The sequence below is a fragment of the Leptonotus elevatus genome, chromosome 3 (genome assembly GCF_054856555.1).
Source record: "Leptonotus elevatus isolate MCC_2025b chromosome 3, RoL_Lele_1.0, whole genome shotgun sequence".
Lineage (NCBI taxonomy): Eukaryota > Metazoa > Chordata > Actinopteri > Syngnathiformes > Syngnathidae > Leptonotus > Leptonotus elevatus.
In genome coordinates, this window is record NC_141241.1 from 7,013,240 (window position 1) to 7,036,713 (window position 23,474).

The following is a 23,474-nucleotide window of genomic DNA, read 5'->3' on the forward strand; positions in this document are numbered from 1 at the left end:
TTTTCCTTTACTTTGCCTTTAAAAATATTTAAAAATATTTTTGTTTAGGATCATTTTTTATTTCTTTACTTTGCTTCTACGTTCTAGGTCTTATGTTAGAAATGTTGCATTTTTAATTTTGAAGCACATTTTGGTTTCTTGTAAGTGAAAAACACTAAAACTACCTTCCCTTTAACATAATGCTGTGATGTCACATTTTACACACATAACGTTCATCTCGTCACTCCACTAATGGACAGAGACAATTTGTTGAAAAGAATACCTTCCTTCCACATTAAAGTGTTTTTTGGTTTGTTTTGTTTTTAAGCAGAGCAATCGTAACCAACAGTTCGACACACAAATACAAAAGACTTTAAAGCAGCCAACCAATGAGTGCGGCACCTCGAAACGCTTCATCCAATGATGAGCAGCGGCCTGTCACACGTCACTGTGACGTCACGTAGTGAAAAACGTATACAAGTCTCGTCTATGGCTGAACTGAAAAACAATTTCTGAATTAATACTGCACATATTCAAGCCTCGACACAGTACGTTATTACTTTACTGGACTTTAACACCATTACTCACGACTTCGTTTCCGGATAAACTCGTCTCGATGCACTCTGAGGCTTCTTCAGCTACCTATGCGTTGACTAGCTTATTTTAGCTTCCTAGCTATGAACAAAGAGATGCGTTTGTTAGCAACACAACGGAAAACACAGATCGAGTCTAAGTGAAAAGTGTGGTGCTAATCGTGGGAAAATGTGTACAAAAAGTGTGAAAAAAGAGTACGAAGAGGAACTTTGTGGAACAAAAGAGGAAAACGAGAACCAACGTCAACGATTTGACGCCGTTTTCAAGAAGCCTGAAGTTGTATTACACAGAGCAGGTTTGTTGCCTTCTTCTTAGCAACTAGTTTAATGTCTTAACAATATTCTTTATTTTGCATGAATGACTTTATTTACATTTCATATGGCATCGTTCTCTTTCTAAATAGTGGTGTCACCTAGCCTTTCATTAGGGGATTATTTGGAAGTAGGAGACTCAATCCACCTCTTAATACTGTGCATCACTGTAACTTCGCATTCTTATTAACTAGTCATGATGCTGCCAGGAAAAAAATAAAGAACAAAAGAACATTATATAGTTGGCCCGAAACAAATTTTAAGCAATGACAGAATGTTGATCGTTTTAGAAACAGATGTTTGCTAACGTTTTATTTTGATTCAATGCAAAGATCTGCTTTCATGGAGGATGACACAAATTTGAGAATATCTACTGTTGAGAGGCAGAAATTCTGAGGGTTTGTACAAATTTAAATTAAGAACTCCCTCTAACTGATTAATAGATTATCGAAATATTCATCTATTAATTTTACAATCAAATGATTGATTCATCATTGCACCTCTGATGTTCTGTACTCATGTGTGTTGAAATGAAAATTGTTTTAAGGTTTATATTCAATGCAACGTTGACGCTAGTTTGGGTTTCAAATATATCTTTTGTCACATGAGTCTCGTAATTTTCTGACATGCCATATCTATGTAATAGAAGCAATGCAGTCTAGAGAAATGCTATTAAATGAGCAAAATCAACCGTCTTATGAAATGTAATTAATTAAATAAATGAAAAAATCATGAAACAAATATGCCAAAAACATGCAACTACACAACGAGAAATGCCTTAGCCAAGTTTGACTTTTCCAAACCATTTGTGTCCTGCAGATATCAGTGAAGATCTTCATCATGAACACGAGCCCCATCATATTAAAGAGGAAGAGGAGTCAGTGCCTTTGTGCATTAAAGAGGAGGAGGAGGAGGAGGCTGAGGACAAGTTGCCTTTGTCGTGTGTCATTGTGAAGATTGAGGGTGATGAAGAAGAAGATGATGGGGAGGGTTGTGGAGAATCACAAGCAGACAGCCTCTCAGCCCCATTATCAGATAGAGGCGACACAACACCAGACACAAATGATGATGATGATGATGATGATGATGATGATGATGATGATGATGATGATGAACAACACCTTAAAGGTGATATGACGTGCCACACGGACAACAAATGCTTGAAGTGCTCTCAATGTGGAAAAACTTTTGACACCAAGTATGCTTTGAAAGTGCACATGAGAACACACACTGGAGAGAAACCTTTTTCCTGCTTGTTTTGTGGGAAAACATTCCCTCATAAAAGAAAGCTGATAACACACACAAAAACGCACACCGGGGAGAAGCCTTTTGCCTGCTCAGTTTGTGATAAAAGATTCACTCAGAAAGGATATTTGGGAACGCACGCAAAAACACACACTGGAGAGAAACCTTTTGCCTGCTCAGTTTGTGGTCTTACACTTACTCAAAAGTCAAATTTAAAAATTCACATGAGAACACACACTGGGGAGAAACCTTTTTCCTGCTCAGTTTGTGGTAAAAGCTTCTCGATCAAAAAAAGTTTAGTAAGTCACACAAGAACTCACACTGGGGATAAACCTTTTGCCTGCTCAGTTTGTGATAATAAATTCTCTACAAAGGGACATTTAAGACGGCACACAAGAACACACACTGGTGAGAAACCGTTTTCCTGCTTAGTATGTGGTCTTAAATTAACGCAGAAGAATAATTTAACAAAACACATGAGAACACACACTGGGGAAAGACCTTTTGCCTGCTCGGTTTGCGGTAAAACATTCGCTCAGAAGGCACAATTAAACACACACACAAGAACACATACCGGGGAGAAACCCTTTCCCTGCTCTTTGTGCTCTTACAGTTTCAGTGAACGTTCAAAATTGGTTCGGCACATGAGAACACACACTGGTGAGAAAGTGTACAGTTGCAATGTATGTGATGAGAAATTCTCGCATAAGTATCAGCTTGACAAACATGGATGTTTTGGTCAACCAGTGACAGCACTCAATATAACTTAATATTGAAGAATTAACAGCTCGTATTATTAGCTGAATTTTATTTTAACTTATTTACAGTGAGTGTTTTTGATTATTATATGTATATTATTATTATTTTGTGACCAAGCTTGTAACTCCATTTATTGATATTTCAAATTAAGTTTCACCATTGACATAAACTGATATGCCATTAAAAATATTTTTGGGTTATATGTTTTTTGTGAAAAAACAAACAAACATAAAATACATTGTAAAATAAGTACTCCAAATGAATGTGTAAGTGTAATTACTGTCTATCCTGTAATATCCGTGTGTTGGATGTGTGCCTTTAAGGACGTCATTCCCAGTGTGATTAGAAAAAAAGGTTCTCTGGTCTTCAATTATATTGTGGAAACAGTATATGTGTCAATGTGATTTTTTTTTTCCAAAGCAATATAAAAAAAAAAGTAATGTCTGAGCTTGTCATAATTGTGAGTGGTGCAAATGTTGATAGTTTGCAGAAGAGTATGATCCAATTTTTCCGTTTAAGTCAATTTCTTGACTGGACACAAATTAGAAACCGATTTTGAAACTTTTGACTGCACATTTCGATTCATCTATTTTTTCTGAAAGAGTGGCACCTGCACCAGAAGATACAGTAAGTATGTATGCACACGTTCACTCCTGAAGGGGGCAGTAATGCAGTAGAATGTACTAACAGTATGAACCGGAAGTTAAAGTTTATGCGAGAAGAGATACGAAATACAGCGTTTGGTCTGTTTGTATTTGCTTTCTTATACGTGTTTTCTTTATTCTGCACGCATTCCCCTCATATAACACCAACAATATATTTTTTGTCTCCGGCCAAATTTGTCATAGTGTAATTTGAAGCTCCTCGAGATAGTTAAGGTCGCTGTCTGTGTCTGCCGCTGTGACATTGTCAAACACGCCGCTAAGCAAAGAGCTTCAGTGTGGAAATGTGTCAAGTCGAAATGCTGAGATCGTTGCTGAATCGGCGACTAAGTGCAGCCGTCGAAGAAGTATGTGGCGTTCTTGCAAGAACGATAGCAGAGTACGAGGAGGAACTTTGTCGGACAAAAGAGGAGAATGGGCGTCAGCGTCAGCTACTGGCCGCTGTTTTCAAGCCGCAAGTTGTGTTGCACAGAGGTTTGTGCATTATCTGATCGCGTCTTTATATCAAATACACGTTTAATATCATAGTGCACCACTGGTTACCACCAGTTACCAAAGCAAGCTACGAATTTCACTTATTCTCATATTCAGTACTGTTGTATATTCAAGGTTTATTTATGTGGTTATTGATTTTGTCTTTACAGAGCATGACTTTTCCAAACCATGTCTGTCTTCTTGTGTCCAGCAGAAAGTTCAAGTAAAGAATATCTTCCCCCTGACCAGCAGGAGTACAAGGTGGAAACGCAAGAGCCCGTGCCTCCCCACAATAAAGAAGAGAAGTCTGTTATCACGTTACCACTGAACGGTGTTCCTTTGAAGGTTGACGATGAGGCTGAAGAAGGAGATGGAGACCACTGTGTACGATTAGAGACTGACAGCCTCTTAGCTCCGCTATCAGATGGTGACGACATAACGTCACACTCTCCTGACACTGATGATGAAAACTCTAAGAGTGATATGACAGGTCACACCGGCAAGAAATCTTGGAAATGTTCTCATTGTGGGAAAACATTCCACTATAGCAGCGCTCTGATGAAACACATGAGAATTCACACAGGAGAGAAACCGTTTGTGTGTTCAGTTTGTGGCAAAACATTTGCTCACAAGGGAAATTTGACGGCCCACACAAGGACACACACTGGAGAAAAACCATATTCCTGCTCAATCTGCAACAAAAGTTTTACTGGTGGCTCGGCCTTGATTAAGCACATGAGGAGACACACCGGAGAAAAACCTTTTAGATGTTCAGTGTGCGGTAAAAGATACACACAAAATGAAACTTTGAAAGCTCACTCAAGAACGCACACTGGCGAGAAACCTTTTCCTTGCTTAGTCTGTCACAAAAGCTTTACTACACGATCATCATTTGCCCGACATAGAAGAACACACACTGATGAAAAACCTTATTCTTGTTTAGTCTGTAATAAAAGCTTTATGTCGCATTCATCACGTGCCCGACACAGAAAAACACACACAGGAGAGAAAGTGTTGAGTTGAAGTGTGTGCAATTACACATTGCCTCAAAAGTATCAAGTTAGTTGCAGTAAATGAAGCTGCGGGACTTTAAAAGCTGGGAAGTGTGATTTTTTTTGGGGTCCGCATTAAACGTGAGAGAACATGCTTGGTGGTTGTGGTGCATTCTGTGATACACACTAGACATACTGTGACCTTACAGATGGGTACTTTTTCTGTTAATATTGTGTACTTATTGCGGATATTGTCCATCAGCTTTTTGACATGAAAACAGAGATGGGCTATTGGCCATGTGTTCACCTCACCACTTATATCCAACTGTCAGTGTCCTGTTAGGGATGAAGGGAGCTTTACTTCAGCACACATAAGTCCTCCGCTGTCCGCCATTTCAAAGCCACGATTTGCCAGCACCAAATCACCAGGTAGCAATTTGTATAAAATCCCGCAATTTTCAGTTAGGTGCTTGACACTGACACAGTCGTCCCACCCCTTGGAAAGAAATTAAATGCAGCCCAGTGGCGTAACACCTATAAGGTACTTAATGGTTGGGTTGTATTTGTAGTGGGAATGTGACTGACTTTGAGCTTTAAAATTGGACGTTTTCTCGCTGGAAATTTCAAAACAGTCCAGGATTACACCCCCCTCCCCCCCGGTTCCCAAAGCTCTCCACAAACTGATGGGGCATAGTGTCAAGAAATATAGTTCTATTTGGCCAGATCAACAAAGCAGTACTACGTGCATGCAAAACATTTAAGGTGTGAGTGAATATCCAATATGCTGTTCTTCCGTCTACACGAAACATGTGGCCAATGTGCTGCATTGGCAAATTTAGCTTAAGGCGAGCGAGGGTCATGAAAAGCATCTGAAAATGAGACAGTACTCCAGGCTGCATAAGGCATGGTACAACAAAGGATAGATAAGCCATTCAATTGTCAAAACTGGGAAGTCCAGTGTATTACTTCACTTTGGTGGTGTCATTCTTTAAGAACTCTTCATCCATTATCCTCATGTGAAGATTCACGCTTGGGGGCTCGGTTGTCTTCCAGCAGGCGGCTTGATTTCAGCATAATGACTCTCACAAAAGTCACATTCCACTGGCTCACAAACCTGAGCTACTCCCGTTGTTTCTTTATCTTGGGGTGGTGTTGATGCCTCTGTTGGAGTGTTATCCATCTCCGTTTGCAGTTTTCTAATATTTTGCCAATCTGGATGTGATTTGCTCATTTCATATGCTGGGTTTCCTATGCCAAGAAAATCCAAGGTTACAAGCTTGAATATCACATCCTTTGATAGATCAACCATGGAGCACAAAACACACCAAAAAAAAGAGCATAATATAAATAAAATTACATTTATTTAAATTCTACTATTTCCCCTTTACCCCAAGATACATTTTCCAGCAAATGCCATTAAGTCCAAAATACCTATACATACTGTATCACACAAATATTTTGAGTGATATTGATATTTTAAGTGCCGTTAGTTGGAGGGAACACTATTTCAGAGCACGGAATGCGTTGTAAACAAAAGTCACGTAGCCTCCGAATCAAAATTGCGGATCCGCGAAATGATAATATGATGGCACACATAAAGGGAAGATCTCAATTGACCAGAGATCTTCAATTGTAATTATTGCTTTAGGAATTACATAAGAGTCTGCATGCATACAGTACAGGTAGTCGGATTTCTTAGAGACGGGTAGGATCTTTCTTCACTGAAGGGGTAAATTGGGGCTTGAGGCAGGTTCTTAAATGACCGTCACTCCATTAGTTTCGTTACACATCTGTCCACTAGCAAGCTTCGTGATGCTTCAGTCTGCTCCTTCGGTTTCAGGACATTGACAAAATAAATATGTTCAAGAAATGTTGGGCTCTGTCCCCATTTCCTTGACACACAGACGTTAAAGAGATAACTTGGCGTAGCCCACTCTATTGCTAACCAAAACAACAGCGGATAATGACACTGAACACTATTACTGGTTACAAACTTGATTTTTATTAGGATCACATATACATGTTTACAGCCTACAACACAGTCAAAGGTTATTCACAATATATTCAAAGCTATTAAGCTGGTATTTATCGTACAATCACACACCGCAACTGAATGGTTTCTCACCAGAGTGTATTTGTATGTGTTTTGTGAAAGGACCCCTTTGAGAAAATTGTTTATCACAAATTAAGCAGGAGAAGCGTTTCGCTCCAGTGTGTGTTCTCATGTGTTGAATCAATCCCGAGCGATCACTGAAATTTAATTTGCAGATAGCACACGTGAAAGGTTTCTCTCCAGTGTGTGTTCTTGTGTGTGTTCTTAAATGTCCCCTTATAGAGAATGTTTTACCACAAAGTGAGCAGGCGAAAGGTTTCTCTCCTGTGTGTGTTCTCATGTGTTTACCCAAATTGGAGCGATCACTGAAACTTACATTGCAGACTGCACATGCAAAAGGTTTCTCTCCAGTGTGTGTCCTTGTGTGTTTAACCAGTGCTGAATGATCGATGAAACTCTTGTTGCAGACGGAGCAAGAAAAGGGCTTGTCTCCGGTGTGAATTCTGGTGTGTGTTATTAAATGTGCCTTCTGAGAGAATCTTTTACCACAAACTGAGCACATGAATCGTTTATCTCCAGCGTGAATCCTCATGTGCACTCTCAAACTAGATTTGTTACCAAAGTTTTTGTTACATTGAGAACATTTCCAGTGTGTGTTGCCAGTGTGACGTGTCATACCAGTTTTAGAGAGTTCATCATCAGAGTCAGGAGAGTGAGAGTCTGATAGCAGAGCCAAGCGGCTGTCTGCTTGTGATCCTCCACAGTGGCCTACATCACCTTCTGCTGTCAAATGTTGATTTGAGCTGCTTGAAGGCTCTGCCGCTCTGTTCTCGCCACTCTGACTTTTGTCTTCATCATATTCACTCTTCACAATGACACGAGAAAATGGCAACCCCAGCAATTGACGATGCTCTCGCTCCTCTTCCTCTTTAATGAGGAAGGGGTCTGCCGGCGCCTCCTCCTCCTCTTCCTCTTCCCCTTGATATTGGGAAGGCTCTGCCTCCTGTTGTTCCACCCTGGATTTCCACTCCTGCTGCTCAAGTGGAAGATTTTCTTCACTGACGTCTGCAGGACACAAAAATAAACATTATTACGAAAGCAAAATAAGTTGTCCTTGGAAATGTACACTGACATATTTAATTGCACCCCCCCCCCCATTGAACCCAATCACAATAATTGTAGTTGTGTCAATGGTGGAGACCTCCACCCATAAAGTGCACATAAAAAAGTTTACACACCCCTGTTCAATGTCAGTTATATAAAAGATGAGACAAATAAATAATTTAAACATGTTTACCACCATGAATGTGATCTACAACTCATTTTTATAAAATGGAAAGAAGTAAAACTAAACACACATCCAAACCAACAAACGAATGACCGAGTTACAGGTTTGAGACCGTCAGAGTCCAGACCTAAATCCCGTTGAACTGATAGGCTGCTCTGAAGACGTCAGTGCACAGGAAATACCCTTGCAATCGGGCAGATTTGGGGCGTTTATAGCTATCAAATCAATTATTCAAACAATTGATACACAGAACAAAACAACGAGTAGGCATCCAGCACGCAGCCGCGTTCACAAGCGTGTTATACCTAATTTTAATGCATTGAATACGATGAAGATGACAAACCTGCTCTGTGTGGGTTATGTTGAGGCTTGAAAACAGCGTCCAATAGTTGACGTTGTCGCTCGTTCTCCTCTTTTGTCCGACAAAGTTCCTCCTCGTACTCTGCGATCGTCCTTCCAAGAACACAAAATATTTCTTCGACGGCCGCACTCAGTCGTGCATTCAGCATCGCTCTCAGTATTTCGACTTTACACATTTCCACAACATACACTCACACGCGAACTATGATCAGCGATGTGTTGATTAAAAAAAAAAAAAAACGCGTAGCTTTGATAGATGCTAACGAGCTAAGCTAACCAAAGCTAATTGGAGAAGCTTCTAAAAAATGCAATAAGAATACACTGATCGATCGGATAGGAGTATTGAATTACATATATTTTACGTCAGTTGAGTAACGGTGGGGCGTAATGTGTCGAAGTTTCAGGACATTCACATTCGGCAAGAAGGATTATTCTAATGAAGGTATTGTCAAAAATTAACTTTACCGTACCCGGAAGTAGATCCGCAAAAATGATTACGGCATCTCCACTTGGACAAAATATGTGCACCTTCTGCAAACAAAAACGTTTATTGGTTATAGTGCATTAGTGCCTCCTGCAGGTGTGGAAATGTCATTCCACACGTTATCTATTTATTCTGACTGTTCAAGTAGGTTTACTACAAAATGAGTCATGGCAGACATTGTTTACAGAGCATCTTACCAGTACTTTTACAAAACATTTGCGTGGTTGACAACTGTTTAGATTTTTGCTAGTACTGTACTAGAAAATGAATATGATGTTGACAACAGTTAACAGATATTTTCTGTACTGTACAGTAATCAATGGCATGGATAGGAACTATTTCATTCTAGACTAAATACCATTATAATAAAAAAAAAATATTATATTACTAAATATGTTTGTTTCATTAACACAAGTATGCAAGAAAAAATGGTGTGGTGAGATTACCATTTATCAGACACATCTATCAGAAAGATGTAAGTGTGCCCATTTTTAGAGTCCGAGTAATCGAGTGATGCATCTATTTTCACAAGACAGGAAAAAATGGTGTGCTGGAAAAGCAGAGAGGTGGTTCATGGTATAAAAAAAAAGAAGATAAGATAATTTACACACATTTGATAGTTGTGCCTTTGCTGAATTTGATTGCATCTTTACTGTAGATTTGAACACAAACAGTGTAGCACTAAGACAGCCAATATAACAATATGCATTTATTCAAATGGAAATTAATTGAGGTTCCATTAATTTGTTCAATTTGTATTCAGTGTTTTTAATTGAGAAAAATAGCTGATACCGAGACATTTTCAAAATTTTATGTACATAAACTTCAACGTGGTTTGACGATTATGTATCGACATGTACATATGACAATGACGAGCATTTGTGGCATAACTTAGACATTACATTTATATGCATACATCATTTACAAGTTTATCTTTTTTCATCGGTTTGGTAAACTAATACGACTGTAAAATGTAATCATGTTACCCTGTGGCATGTGTTTGACCCGACATGCTTGGCAAAGTGCAGCTCTGAGAGGATCTTGTCCACAAACTAAGCAGATGGTTTCTGCCCAGTGTGCGTTCTCATGCGTTTAAACTTGGACTGTACACCACGCAGGCAAAACGTTTGCCCCCGCTGTGTGTTTTCTTGTGTTGAATCAAAGCCGATCGATCGCCAAAGCGTTTGCTGCAGAGTGAGCAGGAAAAGGGTTTCTCGCCAGTGTGCGTTCTTGTGTGCGTTATCAAGTTGGCCTTCTGAGAGAATCTTTTACCGCAAACTGAGCACATGAATGGCTTCTCTCCTGTGTGAACCATCATGTGCCTTCTCAGATTCCTCCTGTCGCCAAGAGTTCTCCCACATTGAGAGCATTTCCAGTATTCTTTGCAAACTGCGTGACTTTTCATGTGCCTTGCCAAAGTATACTTGGTACCAAATGTTTTGTCACATTGAGAGCAATTGAAGTGCGTATCGTTAGTGTGCCATGCCGTATCACCTTTCGAGTGTGATGTTCTATTGTCCTCATCGGATAGTGGAGCCAACAGACTATCTGTTTGGGACTCTCCCCGGTGGTCTCCATCACCTTCCGTTGTCACGTGTTGACTTGAGCTACTGCTTGGAGGCTGCATCCATCTGCTCTGCTCACTTTGATGGCAAAGAAGGTGCGACGGCTGCCCATCCCCATCATCCTCACTCTTGAAAGAAACACAAGTCGATGGCAACTCGGCGATATCGGCCTCCTCCTCTTCCTCTTTAACATACACGACCTCTGGATCCTGATGGTCCACCCTGGAGCTCCACTCCTGTTGCTCAGGGCGAAGGTCTTCCTCGTTGACATCTGCAGGACACAAGAAGACAACACATAATTAGGTAAGTTCTGCCTTGCTCAGTTAAGGTCATTTAATTATTTAATGGTCATGCATATTGCAGACATGATCGCTATAAGTATATACCGTTAAGCAATTTTAATGACTGCATTTGTTTTAAGAAAATGTATATCTTAATTACAACAATATATAACAGACAAGACAGACAAGTAGCATTATTAATAGGACAATTTAATATTTTGCAGTATAAATAAATTACAATTTATATGGGACACAGTTGAGGTTAAAATTGTCCTCAAAAACTACTCTAGTTTCTCATTTGGCCCCTTTGAAAAATGATTTGCCCACCCCTGCTCTAGGTTGTCAAACTTCGGGCCAATTACAAAGCAGGCCTGTTTATCGTTCAGCCATTTTCGTTCGATATTAGGATCAATGTGTGGTGAGCAAGTTGGCTGTAACAAGCTTTGCACTTACCAACCAATCAGAAGACTAACATGATGACATCAACGAGGAAGGTGAATTTGAAGTAAAAAATGTTCAACAAACACAAACAAACTGTCCCATGCTAATTAAATTTTTACTACATGAGCCATAACTATTGATTCTTAATGTCCAACATTTGATTGGCCAAAAGAAAGAATGAAGAAATGAAGAGAACACTGTTGAGGGTATTTTGACTCAAACTCATGAAACAAATATTATAATTCAAGGAGTAAATGTAGATCACTGCTTCTGACAATGCTCAGGCCAACAGATTATGGGCTTGCTGGCTCTGAATGTTTACCACCAGTTGAGTAGTGAATTATTTATATTCAACTGTAACGTTCCTTTAAATGAGAGGTTCTCAACCGCGGTCCTCAAGTACCCCTATCCAGCCTGTTTTACATGTCTCCCACAGCCAACACAGGTGTTTCAAACGATCAGCTAATCAGCAAGCTCTACATGAAGCCAACACAGGTGTTTCAAACGATCAGCTAATCAGCAAGCTCTACATGAAAGCCTGATAACGATCCTCAGCTGTGCTGGCTGAGGGAGAGATGGAAAACAGCCTTGAAAGGGGTACTTGAGGACCAGGGTTGAGAACCAGTGCTTTAAATTAATCAAATTAATGGGGATACCGCCGAATTCTTCCAGTGCCCGGATGTTGCACTTAAGGTGGATTTAGAAGCACATGATTAATATAAGCTCATGCATGAACAAACCTGCTGCAAGTGTGTCAGCTTGAGGCCTGAAAACGGTGTCCAATAGTTGACGTTGTCTCTCGTTCTCCTCTTTTGTCCGACAAAGTTCCTCCTCGTACTCTGCTATCGTTCTCGCCAAAAGTCCAAAAATTTCGTCGACGGCCGCACTTAGTCGCTGATTTAGCAACGCCTTTAGCATTTCTACTTTGCACATTTTCACAGACTTTACACTCACTTGCTCACTTCCGCGTCTCTTTGTTCGCAGCTAGCAAGATAAGCTAAGCTAAGAAACGCTAACTGGCGAAGCTTCAAAGTGCAACGAGACTGCACGAATTGCGATCAACCAGTCAGTCAGTCAACTTAACTGGAGTAATCGCCTACTGCCTGGCCGCACGTGCTGTATCGAAACTTGGTGCATCAAATAACCCTGTAAGTTTATTAGTAAAGCGTTGAAGGAGGCTTGTTGTGTCGTAGTGACGATGACGTCGGTGATGACGCACACTGCTCTGGCGCCTTTGATCTTCAAAGAGATCAAACGTGGCGACGTGATCTTTGATTTTTTATTTATTTATTATTTTTTTAATTCTGAACATGACTATCAAAGGGATGTTAAAAATCACTATCAAAGACATATGACCTGGTTCAACAGCATTCGGCTTTTAAGTTTATTTTTTTATTTTTTCCTTCGGGCAGACCAGACTCGAAGCGTTACTGCCTCTACCAGATTCGGAGGTGTTATTACACGCCTGAAACGTCTTTCACTGACCATAACTGTCCAAACCCTGAAAGGTGCGCACATTTAAGCAGCTTTGCTCAGTTTCGTAGCATCTAAAATAAATAAATTAATTAATTAAACAAAATTGTTGTAGCATCTTTGCTAAAAAAAAAAAAAAGTACTACAGCGCAGTTCAACATTTTATTAACATAAAGTTGTTGTTTTTTTAAACAAAATGAAAAAAGATGAACACAGAAAATTATTAAAACGTTGTTTATTAAACAGTCCAACAAATATAAATCAATATAAAATAACACAGTACTACTTTCGAGTCTTCATTAGGGGAGTTAGCAGAAGTGTTGTTCCGATGCCGATACCCAGCTTTGCAGTGTACCTAAGTTTTTTTTTCTTAACATGAAAAAAGCTGTCCTGCCATTGGTTCAGGGCATTCAAGGACCAATAGAATATCTTAGCTCGGCATGCAGTGAACATATCACACATAAGTGAATGTCGTGCATGAGCAAGACACAAGATGCTGCAACCAAAGTCCTATACTAGTGTCAGAATTAATGGTATCGGTATGTTACTTGTTAGTACTCACCGTTACCACTGTTTTAATGCCGTATCGGAGCCTCTGCCAATACCAGTATCGTATCGGAACAACACTAGTTAGCAGACATGCAAGACACCTCCCCAAAAACAAACGTCACTTACGCTTGTTCCCACATTCCAAAAAAAAAGCATGTTAAGTGAAGACATAGCAGTATAAGTCCTCACTTCCTGAATAGAACAAAGGTAAAGCCGTGGTTGCAGCTCATATCTGGAGAACATGTGTTAAGTTTTCCGTTACATGATTTTTTTCTAGTTACAACAATTTCCATTACACTAAGTTAATAGGATGCAATCAACATGTGAGTGGTGTACAATGGTAAGGCACGTCATGTGGGATCATTTATTTTATAGCTTTATATTCTTCTGGCCCACAAAAAAAGTCCTTACAAAGTGAGGAAATCATATTAAGACACTCCAGACATCCACATGGTTGAATGAAACTGACGCTTTATGTAGAACAATAAAACAACTCCAACACATGACTTATTGAAAGAGTTCTTGGAGAAGACTGATAAGCTTCAAAAAGCGTATACATGGAAACTTTCATAAAGGATAAAGAATATATGCCTTTCAGTTTTTTTTTCCAAAGTCTATCTTACATGTACACATTTTTGCTCGCAAGTCAAAGCAAAATAATAATAATAATCATCAGAATGCCTTGTGAGATACAAGGCAAAACCCATAAGTTCGGTCACTCATATCTTAAGGTGCCACTATGTTCACTCATCTGTCAAATGAAAAAAATCTGACACTTAGTTACAACATATGGGATCAATGTCAGCAGGTTCAGTCTCCATAATACATATTGAACAAATACATTTTTACAATCTCATATTGATTAAACGAAGTGTATTTTACAAAATAAATACAAAGGAAGCACCCGTCTCTGTCTGCCCTTTTTTTCATGGCTCACATGCTTTTTCTAGTAACCAAGGTTGGTCACTACTTGGATAGGGATTGAATTCAAACACACCGTTACCGTTCATTACCTTTATGTTTGTTTTCCACTTTCCAGCTTCATTTCTTACCACTACACTTGTGTTTGTTAAGATTGTCCTTCCGAGTGAATTTCTTATCGCACACACTACAACTGAACACTTTGTCACCCGTGTGCGTTCGTTGGTGTCGAGTACAAGTTGAATACGCACTAAAACTTTTGTTACAGACTAAGCAAGAAAAGGGTTTTTCACCCGTGTGTGTTCTTGTGTGTACCTTCAAAAATGCTTTCTGAGAGAACTTTTTCCCACACACTGAACAGGGAAATGGTTTTTCACCAGTGTGTGTTCTCATGTGCACTTTCAAATATTCTTTTTGGCTTAATCTCATACCACAAACTGTGCAGGGAAAAGGTTTCTCTCCTGTGTGCGTTCTCGTGTGTTTTATCAAATGTACCTTTTGATTGAATCTTTTACCACAAAATGAGCAATTGAATGTTTTCTCTCCTTTGTGAATCATCATGTGTCTTTTAAGAGTGGCGGTGTTGATGAAAGTTTTGTCACACTGTGAGCATTTAGTGTGTGTGTCGTCGGTGTGACATGTCATATCACCTTTCGAGCGTTCATCCTCATCAGTGTCAGGGGAGTGCGATGCTGTGTTGTTGCTATCTGACAGTGGAGCTAAGAGGCTGTCTTCTTGTGATCCTACTTCTTTTGTTGTCACATGTTGACTTGAGCTGCTGCTTTGAGGCTCCGCCCCTCTGTTCCCCTCACTTTGACTGGGACCAAGTTGTGACCAATTCCCATCGTCTTCATTTTCGATGTTCACAACGGCGGCATTCAATGGAAAGTTGGTGACATCAGCCTGCTCCTCTTCCTCTTTGATGGAGAGGGGCTCTTCCTCTTTAACATGGGCGAGCTCGGGCTTTTGTTGCTCCACTGTGAAGTTCCACTCCTGCTGCTCAGGCTGAAGATCATCTTCACTGATGTCTGCAAGACGCATGGAGCCAAACACACATGGTTTGGTCAAGTCTAGCTCAGTTAAGATGAGGTCTAAAGAGTGGGGTTTTTTTCTAATGGTAAATATCTTTAGTATTCAGTATTGGTTAAAAATGCATGATAAATACGGCCTACATAGTAATAAAGGTTGCAAAAATGCTGTAAAAGTCTGTGCCGGAAGTGTGTTTTGTGTGTTAGCTGATGGTTTAGAAATGTGGAAATTTCTGATGGACAAAAGCAAGGGAGAAAAATTATTAAAAATAATTTTGCTGCACAATAACACGTGGATGTTTCTCTGCATTTACATAAAACTACACTGAAGATGTTGATTAAAAGCAAATAGTAGTTGAAGCAGAAGAGAACAAACCGGCATTGTGGAACTCAACTTGAGGCTTGAAAACAGCGTCCAGTAGCTGACGTTGTCTTTCGTTCTCTTCTTTTGTTCGGCAAAGTTCCTCCTCGTACTCTGCGATCGTCCTTTCAAACACTACAAATATTTCTTCAACGGCGGCAGTTAGTCGTTGATTTAACAACGCTCTCAGGATTTCGACTTTACACATTTTCAAACGATAATCACAACAATTTCCACTCACACTTGATCTCCTCTTAGCGAGACGACGCTAACTTCCGCATCTCACTACTGCTCGCAGCTAACTAAGTTAAGCTAGCTGGAGAAGCTTCGCAAATGCACCGAGACGAGTTTATTCAGCCACGAACAATTTCACTTTACTTTACGGCAGATATATTTATGATAAAGTATCAACGTTGCAACAAGCCTCCAATCGTGTTTTCGTGTTGTTGTTTTTTACTTCCGTCAGCAAAAAAAAAAAACATACAAGATTGTGCATTACTTCCTCCATCAGGTGTGGAGTGGCATTACACGCCTGACTGACCACTTATAAGCGAAGAGTTTTGCCTCACATTCACATTGTTTAATGAATCAAACAAAGTGTGTTGTTACAGTCTTTAATTTAAAGTCATGCAGTTTTCATTTCTTACCAGCACACTTGTGTACGTTCAGATTGCACTCACTAGAGAAGTTCCTACCACACACAGTGCATGTGAACACTGTCTCACAAGCATATGATCGTTTGTGTCTAAGAAATGATGAACGGCCGCTAAAACGTTTGTTACAGACTACGTACAAAAAGGTTTTTTCACCAATGTGAGTTCTCATGTGTACTTTCAAAAATGCCTTTTGGGCGAATGTTTTACCACACACTGAGCAGGGAAATGGTTTCTCCCCAGTGTGTATTCTCATGTGCATTTTCAAATACTCTTTTTGACTTAATCTTATCCCACAAACTGTGCAGGGAAAAGGGTTTTATCCAGTAGGCGTTCTTGCGTGTTTTAGCAAATTTCCCTTCTGATAAAAACTTGTACCGCAAACAGAACAACATATTTTTTGATCTCCTGTGTGAATCATCATGTGTCTTTTAAGGGTTGTCTTGTTGACGAACATTTTGTCACACAACGGAACATTTTACATGTTTGTTTTTTGTGTGACATGTCATGTCACCTTTAGAATGATCACCAGCAGCAGAAAGGGTGTTTGCCATTGCGTCATTATTATCTGACAGAGGAGCTAAAAGGTTGTCTGCTTGTGATCCTCCACAGTGGTCTCCAACACATTTACTTGGCTTCACCTGCCTCTTCTCTGCAGGCTGTCTTTTGTGTTTATCATCTGCATTTTTCACAGTCAACGTGCCAAGACGACTTTACCTGGACAAGAAGACGTTGAATCGGTTGCTATATGACAGATATGTACGTAATGAAGGAAAATGATGGTATGATCGAACAACCATAACACCGCCTTGCTAGTTGCTCCGTTACCATTTTCTTGACTTCCGGTAAATAAGACCAAATTAGTGCGTTTAAGTGTAGTACTGCCTCTTTGAGGTGTGGAGTGTCATTACACGTTTCACATGCAGAGTTGGCAGTGAGGGCCAGGGTCACTCAGGGATTCATTATATTTTGCAGCGGTGTGCCATCAGAGCCAGCAATTGCCTTCTATGGTAGGGTAAACTCGACCAGAAACAAACACCTTCAAAACCAAAATTCCGTGTTCTATGAATTTTTTATACATTTATTCCCAACAGTCTACTCTCTTCATTTTCTAGATTTGTTGTCCAAGTCGATTAAAGCTTCTGTGTTGCTATGTCGCTATGCTCAGTCTACCCTGCCCAGGGCCTGCAAAAATCATCATGCTGGCATGACATTTAAATGAATTAAATAAATGTTTCTTCAACCAATCAGATTTCAAAATGGCTTCGGAGTGCCAGCAAACAAAATTAACAGCATTATTCCACCCGTCGATTAGAGCTATCTGTGCATTAATTAAACTTATACATTTACTTTATACATTACTAACCATATTGTGTATAAAATGTGCTTGTACGGTGTATGGTATTATACCTCTAATTTATTTGGAATTTTTTATTAATAAATCAATCTACAACCTGAATTCTGAGTCCTGAATTCTGTACATCTTGTGGTCTGGTTTGGGCTGACTCTCACAAGACAATTTATGTCTTGATTAAATTGACAATGTCCCTTATACAGCACATTTCCAAAATAGTCGGGATGTTGTGGATTCAATGTAAATTAAACTAAAATAGGATGATTCACAAATCTTATAAGTTGTAGTCAATTAACTACATAAAAAAAAACATTTTTTTTTTTAACTGGATCTCTTTGCTAAAAAACAAAACAAAAAAACAACCCAACTTTTTGGCAGAGTTTATTCGAGTGATGATGGTGCCATTTTCCAAGCAGTCATTTACAACTTGCACAGTACTAGTTTGAGCAGCACCTGCGAGAGAGCTAGGATCAAAGCGAGTCGAGTCCTGTTTTTATTTCTCTCTGCTTTATTTGGGAAGTTGAATACAGTGTGACAGTGCATCAAATCACTAAAATGCACCACACCACTTTGCTCAAGAAATAAAGACAGTGAAGGACAAAATTCTGTTTTTGATTTATTTCTCTATTGCATAAATTCCACACCAGACAATTTGAATTGAACACAGCTGTCAATGCACTGAAAAAGATAGTGAAGCGCCGCCAATAACAAAGGAATTCTTTAGAAAGCCCGACACAGCATCAACCCTACTTACTCATATCTGTTGTCACATCAACTAATCAAATAAGCTTATATTGTCTTCCAGATGACTTCCAGTCTGTGGTTTTATTTCTTGCCAGCACACTTGTGTATCTTCAGATTGTCTTTGCGAGAGAATTTTCTGTCACACACACTGCAACTAAACATTTTCTCACCAGTGTGTGTTGTCATATGTCTATCTAAATGTGAACGACAAGTTAACCTTATACCGCACACTAAGCACGAATACGGCCTGTCGTCCGTGTGTGTTTTTTGGTGGCGAACGAACGACGACTGAACACTAAAACTTTTGTTACACACTGAACAGGTAAAAGGTTTTTCACCAGCGTGTGCGCTCGTGTGGATCATAAAATATTTCCTTCCAGCAAAGCTTTTACCGCACATTGGGCATGTAAAAGGTTTCTCTCCAGTGTGTGTTCTTTGGTGTCGGACAAATGATGAACGACCACTGAAACGTTTGTTACAGACTGAGCATGAAAAAGGTTTTTCCCCCGTGTGTGTTCTTGTGTGCACCATAAAATAAGTCTTCAAAGCGAACCTTTTACCACACACAGAGCAGGTAAGAGGCTTGTCACCAGTGTGTGTTCTTTTGTGTCGGGAAAATGTTGAAAAAGCACTAAAACGTTTATTACACACTGGGCAAGAAAAAGGTTTTTCACCAGTGTGGATTCTTGTGTGTACTATAAAATGTGCCTTTTCGCCAAATCTTTTACCGCACACTAAGCAAAGAAAAGGTTTCTCACCAGTGTGTGTTCGTTTGTGTCGAACAAACGACGAACGGCCGCTGAAGCTTTTGTTGCAGACTGAACATGTAAATGTTTTTTCTTCCGTGTGTGTTCTTGCGTGTATTGTCAAAACAGACTTATGAGAGAATTTTTTACCACACACTTTACAGGAAAACATTTTTTTGCCTGTGTGCTTTCTCATTTGTGTTTCCAACTGCGCATTTTGATTCTCTATCATACCAGACGCTGAGCAGGGTGGATTCAATGTGGTTTGTTCAGTGTGGTTTCTGGTGTGCCTTACCAGATTTCCCTTTTGAGAAAATTGTTTACCACAAAGTGAGCAGGCGAAAGGTTTCTCACCAGTGTGTGTTTTTTTGTGTCGGATAAACGATGAACGACTACTAAAACTTTTGTTGCACGCCGAACAAGAAAATGGTTTCTCACCAGTGTGTGTTCTTGTGTGTGTTGTCAAAACGGACTTCCGAGAGAATTCTTTTCCACACACTGAGCAGGAAAATGAATTGTCACCAGTGTGTGATCTCATGTGCTTTTTCAAATGTGAATTTTGACGAAATCTCATACCACAAACTGAGCATTGTTTTTTCAGTGTGGCTGGTCTTGTGTGTGTTCTTGTGTGTCTTATCAAATTTCCCTTTTGAGAGAATTCCTTACCACAAACTGAGCACGAGAAAGGTTTCTCTGCTGTGTGTGTTCTAATGTGCATTTTCAAAGCGGAGTTGTTGCCAAAGGCTTTTTCACACTGAGAACATTTCCAGCGTTTGTTGTCAGGACGAGACGTCGCATCACCTTTAGAGTGTTCGTCATCATCAGTGCCAGGAGATGTGTTGTCACTCTCTGCTTGGGATCCCTCACAGTGTTCGCCATCACCTTCTTCATCTTCACTCTTCACAATGACACGAATAAATGGCACAGTGGTGATATCCTTCTCCTCCACTTCCTCTTTGATGTGGGAGGGTTCCTGCCCCTGCTGCTCCACCCTGGAGTTGCGCTCATGCTGCTCAGGATGAAGATCTTTTTTACTTACATCTGCAGGACACAAGACAAACATAGAGTATATGGTTTGGACTAGTCAGACAAGCTTGTTTCATTGTTCACCGCGTGTTCCTGCCGTCCATGTTGTGATGTGTTCTAAAAAATAAAAAAAATCATATTTCTGTATCACTTGATTCTTTTTTTAGTGACAAGTACAAAATCTTGAGACAAGCGATCATACATTTTGTTAAACTAAATTCATGCAACATTCTATACAATGGGCAATATATATTTTTTCTTTTGAAGCTGTTTTTAATCATGTATGCTTTATTATTTTGTTTCCGTCCTGTGTCGTCAACGTTGGGAAAAAGGCTTGCCCTGAGGATTTTTTTTTTCCTGAGAAGAGTTAAATAAAGGAATACAAATGAAACTTTGGTGTGACATTTGTGAGAGAAGTAGAACCAAACATTTGTGACAGAAGTGATCAAACCTTCTCTGTTCACACCATCTTGAGGTTTCTCGAAAACAGCGTCCAGGAGTTGACGATGTCGCTCGTTATCCTTCTTTGTTCGACAAAGAACTTCCTCGTACTCTTCTTTTGCACTTTTTGCACACATTTTTACACGATAACCAGAACACTTTCACTTTCTTCTTTGCGGAGTGTTGTGTTGTAAACGTCGGCCTCTCTTTGTTCGCAGCCAGCAAGCTAAGCTAATTCAGCAGCTCGTGAAGTCTTAAACTGCAGTAAAGCGAGCCCCTGCGATTACGAAAGAAAAACGAACGAAAAACTCATGAGCGTGAAAGAAATGCGCGCAGAATAAAGAACAACTAGCAAGGAAATAAATGACACAGCCAAAACAATTGTACCGTCTTGCTAACTTTTCTTTTCGTCTGCTTTGTGTTCTTCTTCTTGTTTAAATGGCGGTTGGTCTTTGGTAATCACTGCCTTCGGGCACATTACCGCCACCTACCGGACTGTTGCGTGGATCAGGAGAAGTCAGCGCAAGAAAGAAAATGTTTTGTTTTCTACCTTAAAGGGATTTCGATGGTAATTAAGTGTTTTCAAATTTTACAGCCTGTTGTTTTCGTCTTCTGCAACTTTTTAATGGTGGTTAGTGTATTTCCAAAGTCATTTATTCCGGATCACCGATAGGGAATATTCTTGAATGTCGTGTATACAAATAGCTAGGTTTCTGGTGTGCTGTCCACTCAGCAAGTGTGAAATTAAACAACCAAATCCATCTTCCGTAATCTTCATACTCCATTTCCAAAAATGTGTGTATGAGTGAACCCTTCCGAACATTTCTGGATTGTGAGGTCACACTTGACCTGATTAACATAAGAACTGCTCCTACATGCATTTACTCAGCAAGCTAGTTTGGAAGTTCCTGAGCAAAATAATCACTGTGATGAGGCGGATGAAGCAATTTAATGCTAAAGCCAAAAGGTAAGCAGAGCTGCAGTGTTACATGAGACAATATCGCATAAGACATTGTTTTAGTTATATACAGCGTTGGCACACATAAGGTTGCATGATTAAAAGCATAAACTAAATACCTTTAAAAACTATGTACAGAAATAAAAGAGCTTATTAAAATTACTACAGGCAAGGAAAAAAACATTTTGATTTTAAAAATCTCAATCTTAAGCATGAGGGGAAAAAACGTCTTGTTAAAAACATTCACATTTGTGTGGAGCCCAAAAGCTAAATGCTGCTTCACCAAGTTTGTTTTGAACTCTGGGTTCCAATATTTAACCTGAATCTGCAGACCTCACGAGCCCTTCGGCATTTTTATTACATTAGCATTTGTTCAATGAAGGACCTAAACCATTCCGTGATTTACAGAACCGTAGCAGGAGCTCAGAGGTAGAAATCGACTTATGAAGGGTTCACATTTCCAATCACCAATGTGATCTAACATCATCACTATATCAGCGGAATAAAAAAAAAACAATAAACAAAACTATCATTTATCACAATCGTTTCTGGGAAAATATATTGCCCAGGAAAATGCGCCTATTCACAGCTAATTCACAGCTAATTTACAGTTGCTCTCCTAAGCAGTACACTTGTGCCTCTCGCCCTGATCTTTAGTAAATAATTTTTGACCACACAAACTGCAACTAAATGATATCTCACCAGTGTGTTTTTTTTATATGCAATGTTAACTCTTTCTTCAGAATGAAACTTTGACTACAAGGTGAGCATGAAAACGGCTTCTCACTATTGTGTTTTCTTATGTGCACTATCAAATGTTCCTTATGAGTGAAACTTTGACCGCAAAGTGAGCATGAAAAAGGCCTCTCTCCAGTGTGTTTTCTCATGTGTGGTTTCAGATTTGCCTTCTGAGCAAAACTCATACCACAAATTGAACAGGCATAAGTTTTTTTCCCAGTGTGTTTCATTAAATGCCACTTTTTATTGGAGCGCTTACCACATTCAGAGCAGGCAAAGCGTTTCCCCCCAGGATGTGTTATTGTGTGTGCAGTTAAATGTTGCCTTTCATAAAAGCTTTTGTCACAAAATGAGCAGGCATAAGGTTTCTCTCCTGTGTGTATTCTTGTGTGAGTCTTTAAAGTTGACTTCAAATTGAACCTATATACTTTGCAGACAAAAGGTCTCTCCCCAGTGTGTGTTCTTGTATCCACATCTAAGCTTGCTTTGACAGAAAATATTTTACTACAAACCGAGCAGGCAAAATGTTTCTTCCCAGTGTGTCTTTCCTTGTGTACTTTCAAACCCAAGTTAAACGTTTTCCCATATTGAGACCGTTTGGATTGTTTATCATCACCATTTCCAGTATGTAACCAATCTTGAACTGAAACTAAGCTCGACCTTTTCAGTGTATTAGCACCACCTAGTGGTAGAAAGGTGATACTGCAACCAGAGAACGTCAGTTTGGAGTCTATCACATTTTTCCAGTAACCTTTATCACATTTTTTGTAAATGTTTTCTTGTGGTTTCATACTTCATAATATAATAAAACATAATAATATCGGGTATGCCCTGCTACATATCCTCCATCGAAATAGAGGTTCCCGTCGAAGAGAAAAAAACACAGAGACACATTCCTGAAAATATCCTTGATTATTTTTTTGCCAAACTATCGTTTCCGTGGCTGTAGTATCACAAGAAATGTCAACTTGGTACGTGGCTGTGGCGCGTTGTT

The 23,474-nt window shown here is 39.5% G+C and overlaps 5 protein-coding genes and 2 pseudogenes across 6 annotated transcripts; 2 read left to right on the plus strand and 5 right to left on the minus strand.

Moving 5' to 3' along the window:
• Nucleotides 1–448: 448 nt before the first annotated feature.
• LOC147176800 (uncharacterized) lies at nt 449–3,158 on the plus strand. Its single transcript, XM_086072394.1, has 2 exons — nt 449–868; nt 1,704–3,158. Exons 1-2 carry the CDS (start codon nt 742–744, stop codon nt 2,897–2,899), a joined length of 1,323 nt encoding a protein of 440 aa, XP_085928520.1. The 5' UTR covers nt 449–741; the 3' UTR covers nt 2,900–3,158.
• A 432-nt stretch (nt 3,159–3,590) lies between these two features.
• LOC147176801 (uncharacterized) lies at nt 3,591–5,170 on the plus strand (annotated as a pseudogene). Its single transcript, XR_015094471.1, has 2 exons — nt 3,591–4,024; nt 4,236–5,170. The product of XR_015094471.1 is annotated as an uncharacterized LOC147176801 (transcript).
• On the minus strand, nt 4,867–6,333 carry LOC147176802 (uncharacterized; annotated as a pseudogene).
• A 662-nt stretch (nt 6,334–6,995) lies between these two features.
• Nucleotides 6,996–9,178, minus strand: LOC147176803 (uncharacterized). The gene is made up of 2 exons (XM_086072403.1): nt 8,701–9,178; nt 6,996–8,134 (listed from the first exon to the last, which is right to left on the minus strand). Exons 1-2 carry the CDS (start codon nt 8,891–8,893, stop codon nt 7,113–7,115), a joined length of 1,215 nt encoding a protein of 404 aa, XP_085928529.1. The 5' UTR covers nt 8,894–9,178; the 3' UTR covers nt 6,996–7,112.
• Nucleotides 9,179–9,294: 116 nt separating this feature from the next.
• Nucleotides 9,295–12,690, minus strand: LOC147176804 (uncharacterized). Its single transcript, XM_086072415.1, has 2 exons — nt 12,229–12,690; nt 9,295–11,037 (listed from the first exon to the last, which is right to left on the minus strand). Exons 1-2 carry the CDS (start codon nt 12,419–12,421, stop codon nt 10,286–10,288), a joined length of 945 nt encoding a protein of 314 aa, XP_085928541.1. The 5' UTR covers nt 12,422–12,690; the 3' UTR covers nt 9,295–10,285.
• A 414-nt stretch (nt 12,691–13,104) lies between these two features.
• Nucleotides 13,105–17,303, minus strand: LOC147176805 (uncharacterized). The gene is made up of 2 exons (XM_086072406.1): nt 15,836–17,303; nt 13,105–15,459 (listed from the first exon to the last, which is right to left on the minus strand). The coding sequence occupies exons 1-2, from the start codon at nt 16,026–16,028 to the stop codon at nt 14,552–14,554; spliced, it is 1,101 nt and encodes a 366-aa protein (XP_085928532.1). The 5' UTR covers nt 16,029–17,303; the 3' UTR covers nt 13,105–14,551.
• Nucleotides 17,304–18,430: 1,127 nt separating this feature from the next.
• On the minus strand, nt 18,431–21,369 carry LOC147176806 (uncharacterized). Its single transcript, XM_086072379.1, has 2 exons — nt 20,795–21,369; nt 18,431–20,358 (listed from the first exon to the last, which is right to left on the minus strand). Exons 1-2 carry the CDS (start codon nt 20,919–20,921, stop codon nt 18,653–18,655), a joined length of 1,833 nt encoding a protein of 610 aa, XP_085928505.1. The 5' UTR covers nt 20,922–21,369; the 3' UTR covers nt 18,431–18,652.
• Nucleotides 21,370–23,474: the final 2,105 nt, after the last annotated feature.

Coding starts and splice junctions, on each gene's coding strand:
- LOC147176800 (XM_086072394.1), top strand. CDS start 742: ATGTGTACAAAAAGTGTGAAAAAAGAGTACGAAGAGGAACTTTGTGGA. Junction 869..1,703: donor AGTTGTATTACACAGAGCAG/GTTTGTTGCCTT, acceptor TGTGTCCTGCAG/ATATCAGTGAAGATCTTCAT.
- LOC147176803 (XM_086072403.1), bottom strand. CDS start 8,893: ATGTGTAAAGTCGAAATACTGAGAGCGATGCTGAATGCACGACTGAGT. Junction 8,135..8,700: donor ACATAACCCACACAGAGCAG/GTTTGTCATCTT, acceptor TGTGTCCTGCAG/ACGTCAGTGAAGAAAATCTT.
- LOC147176804 (XM_086072415.1), bottom strand. CDS start 12,421: ATGTGCAAAGTAGAAATGCTAAAGGCGTTGCTAAATCAGCGACTAAGT. Junction 11,038..12,228: donor AGCTGACACACTTGCAGCAG/GTTTGTTCATGC, acceptor TGTGTCCTGCAG/ATGTCAACGAGGAAGACCTT.
- LOC147176805 (XM_086072406.1), bottom strand. CDS start 16,028: ATGTGTAAAGTCGAAATCCTGAGAGCGTTGTTAAATCAACGACTAACT. Junction 15,460..15,835: donor AGTTGAGTTCCACAATGCCG/GTTTGTTCTCTT, acceptor TGCGTCTTGCAG/ACATCAGTGAAGATGATCTT.
- LOC147176806 (XM_086072379.1), bottom strand. CDS start 20,921: ATGTGTGCAAAAAGTGCAAAAGAAGAGTACGAGGAAGTTCTTTGTCGA. Junction 20,359..20,794: donor AGATGGTGTGAACAGAGAAG/GTTTGATCACTT, acceptor TGTGTCCTGCAG/ATGTAAGTAAAAAAGATCTT.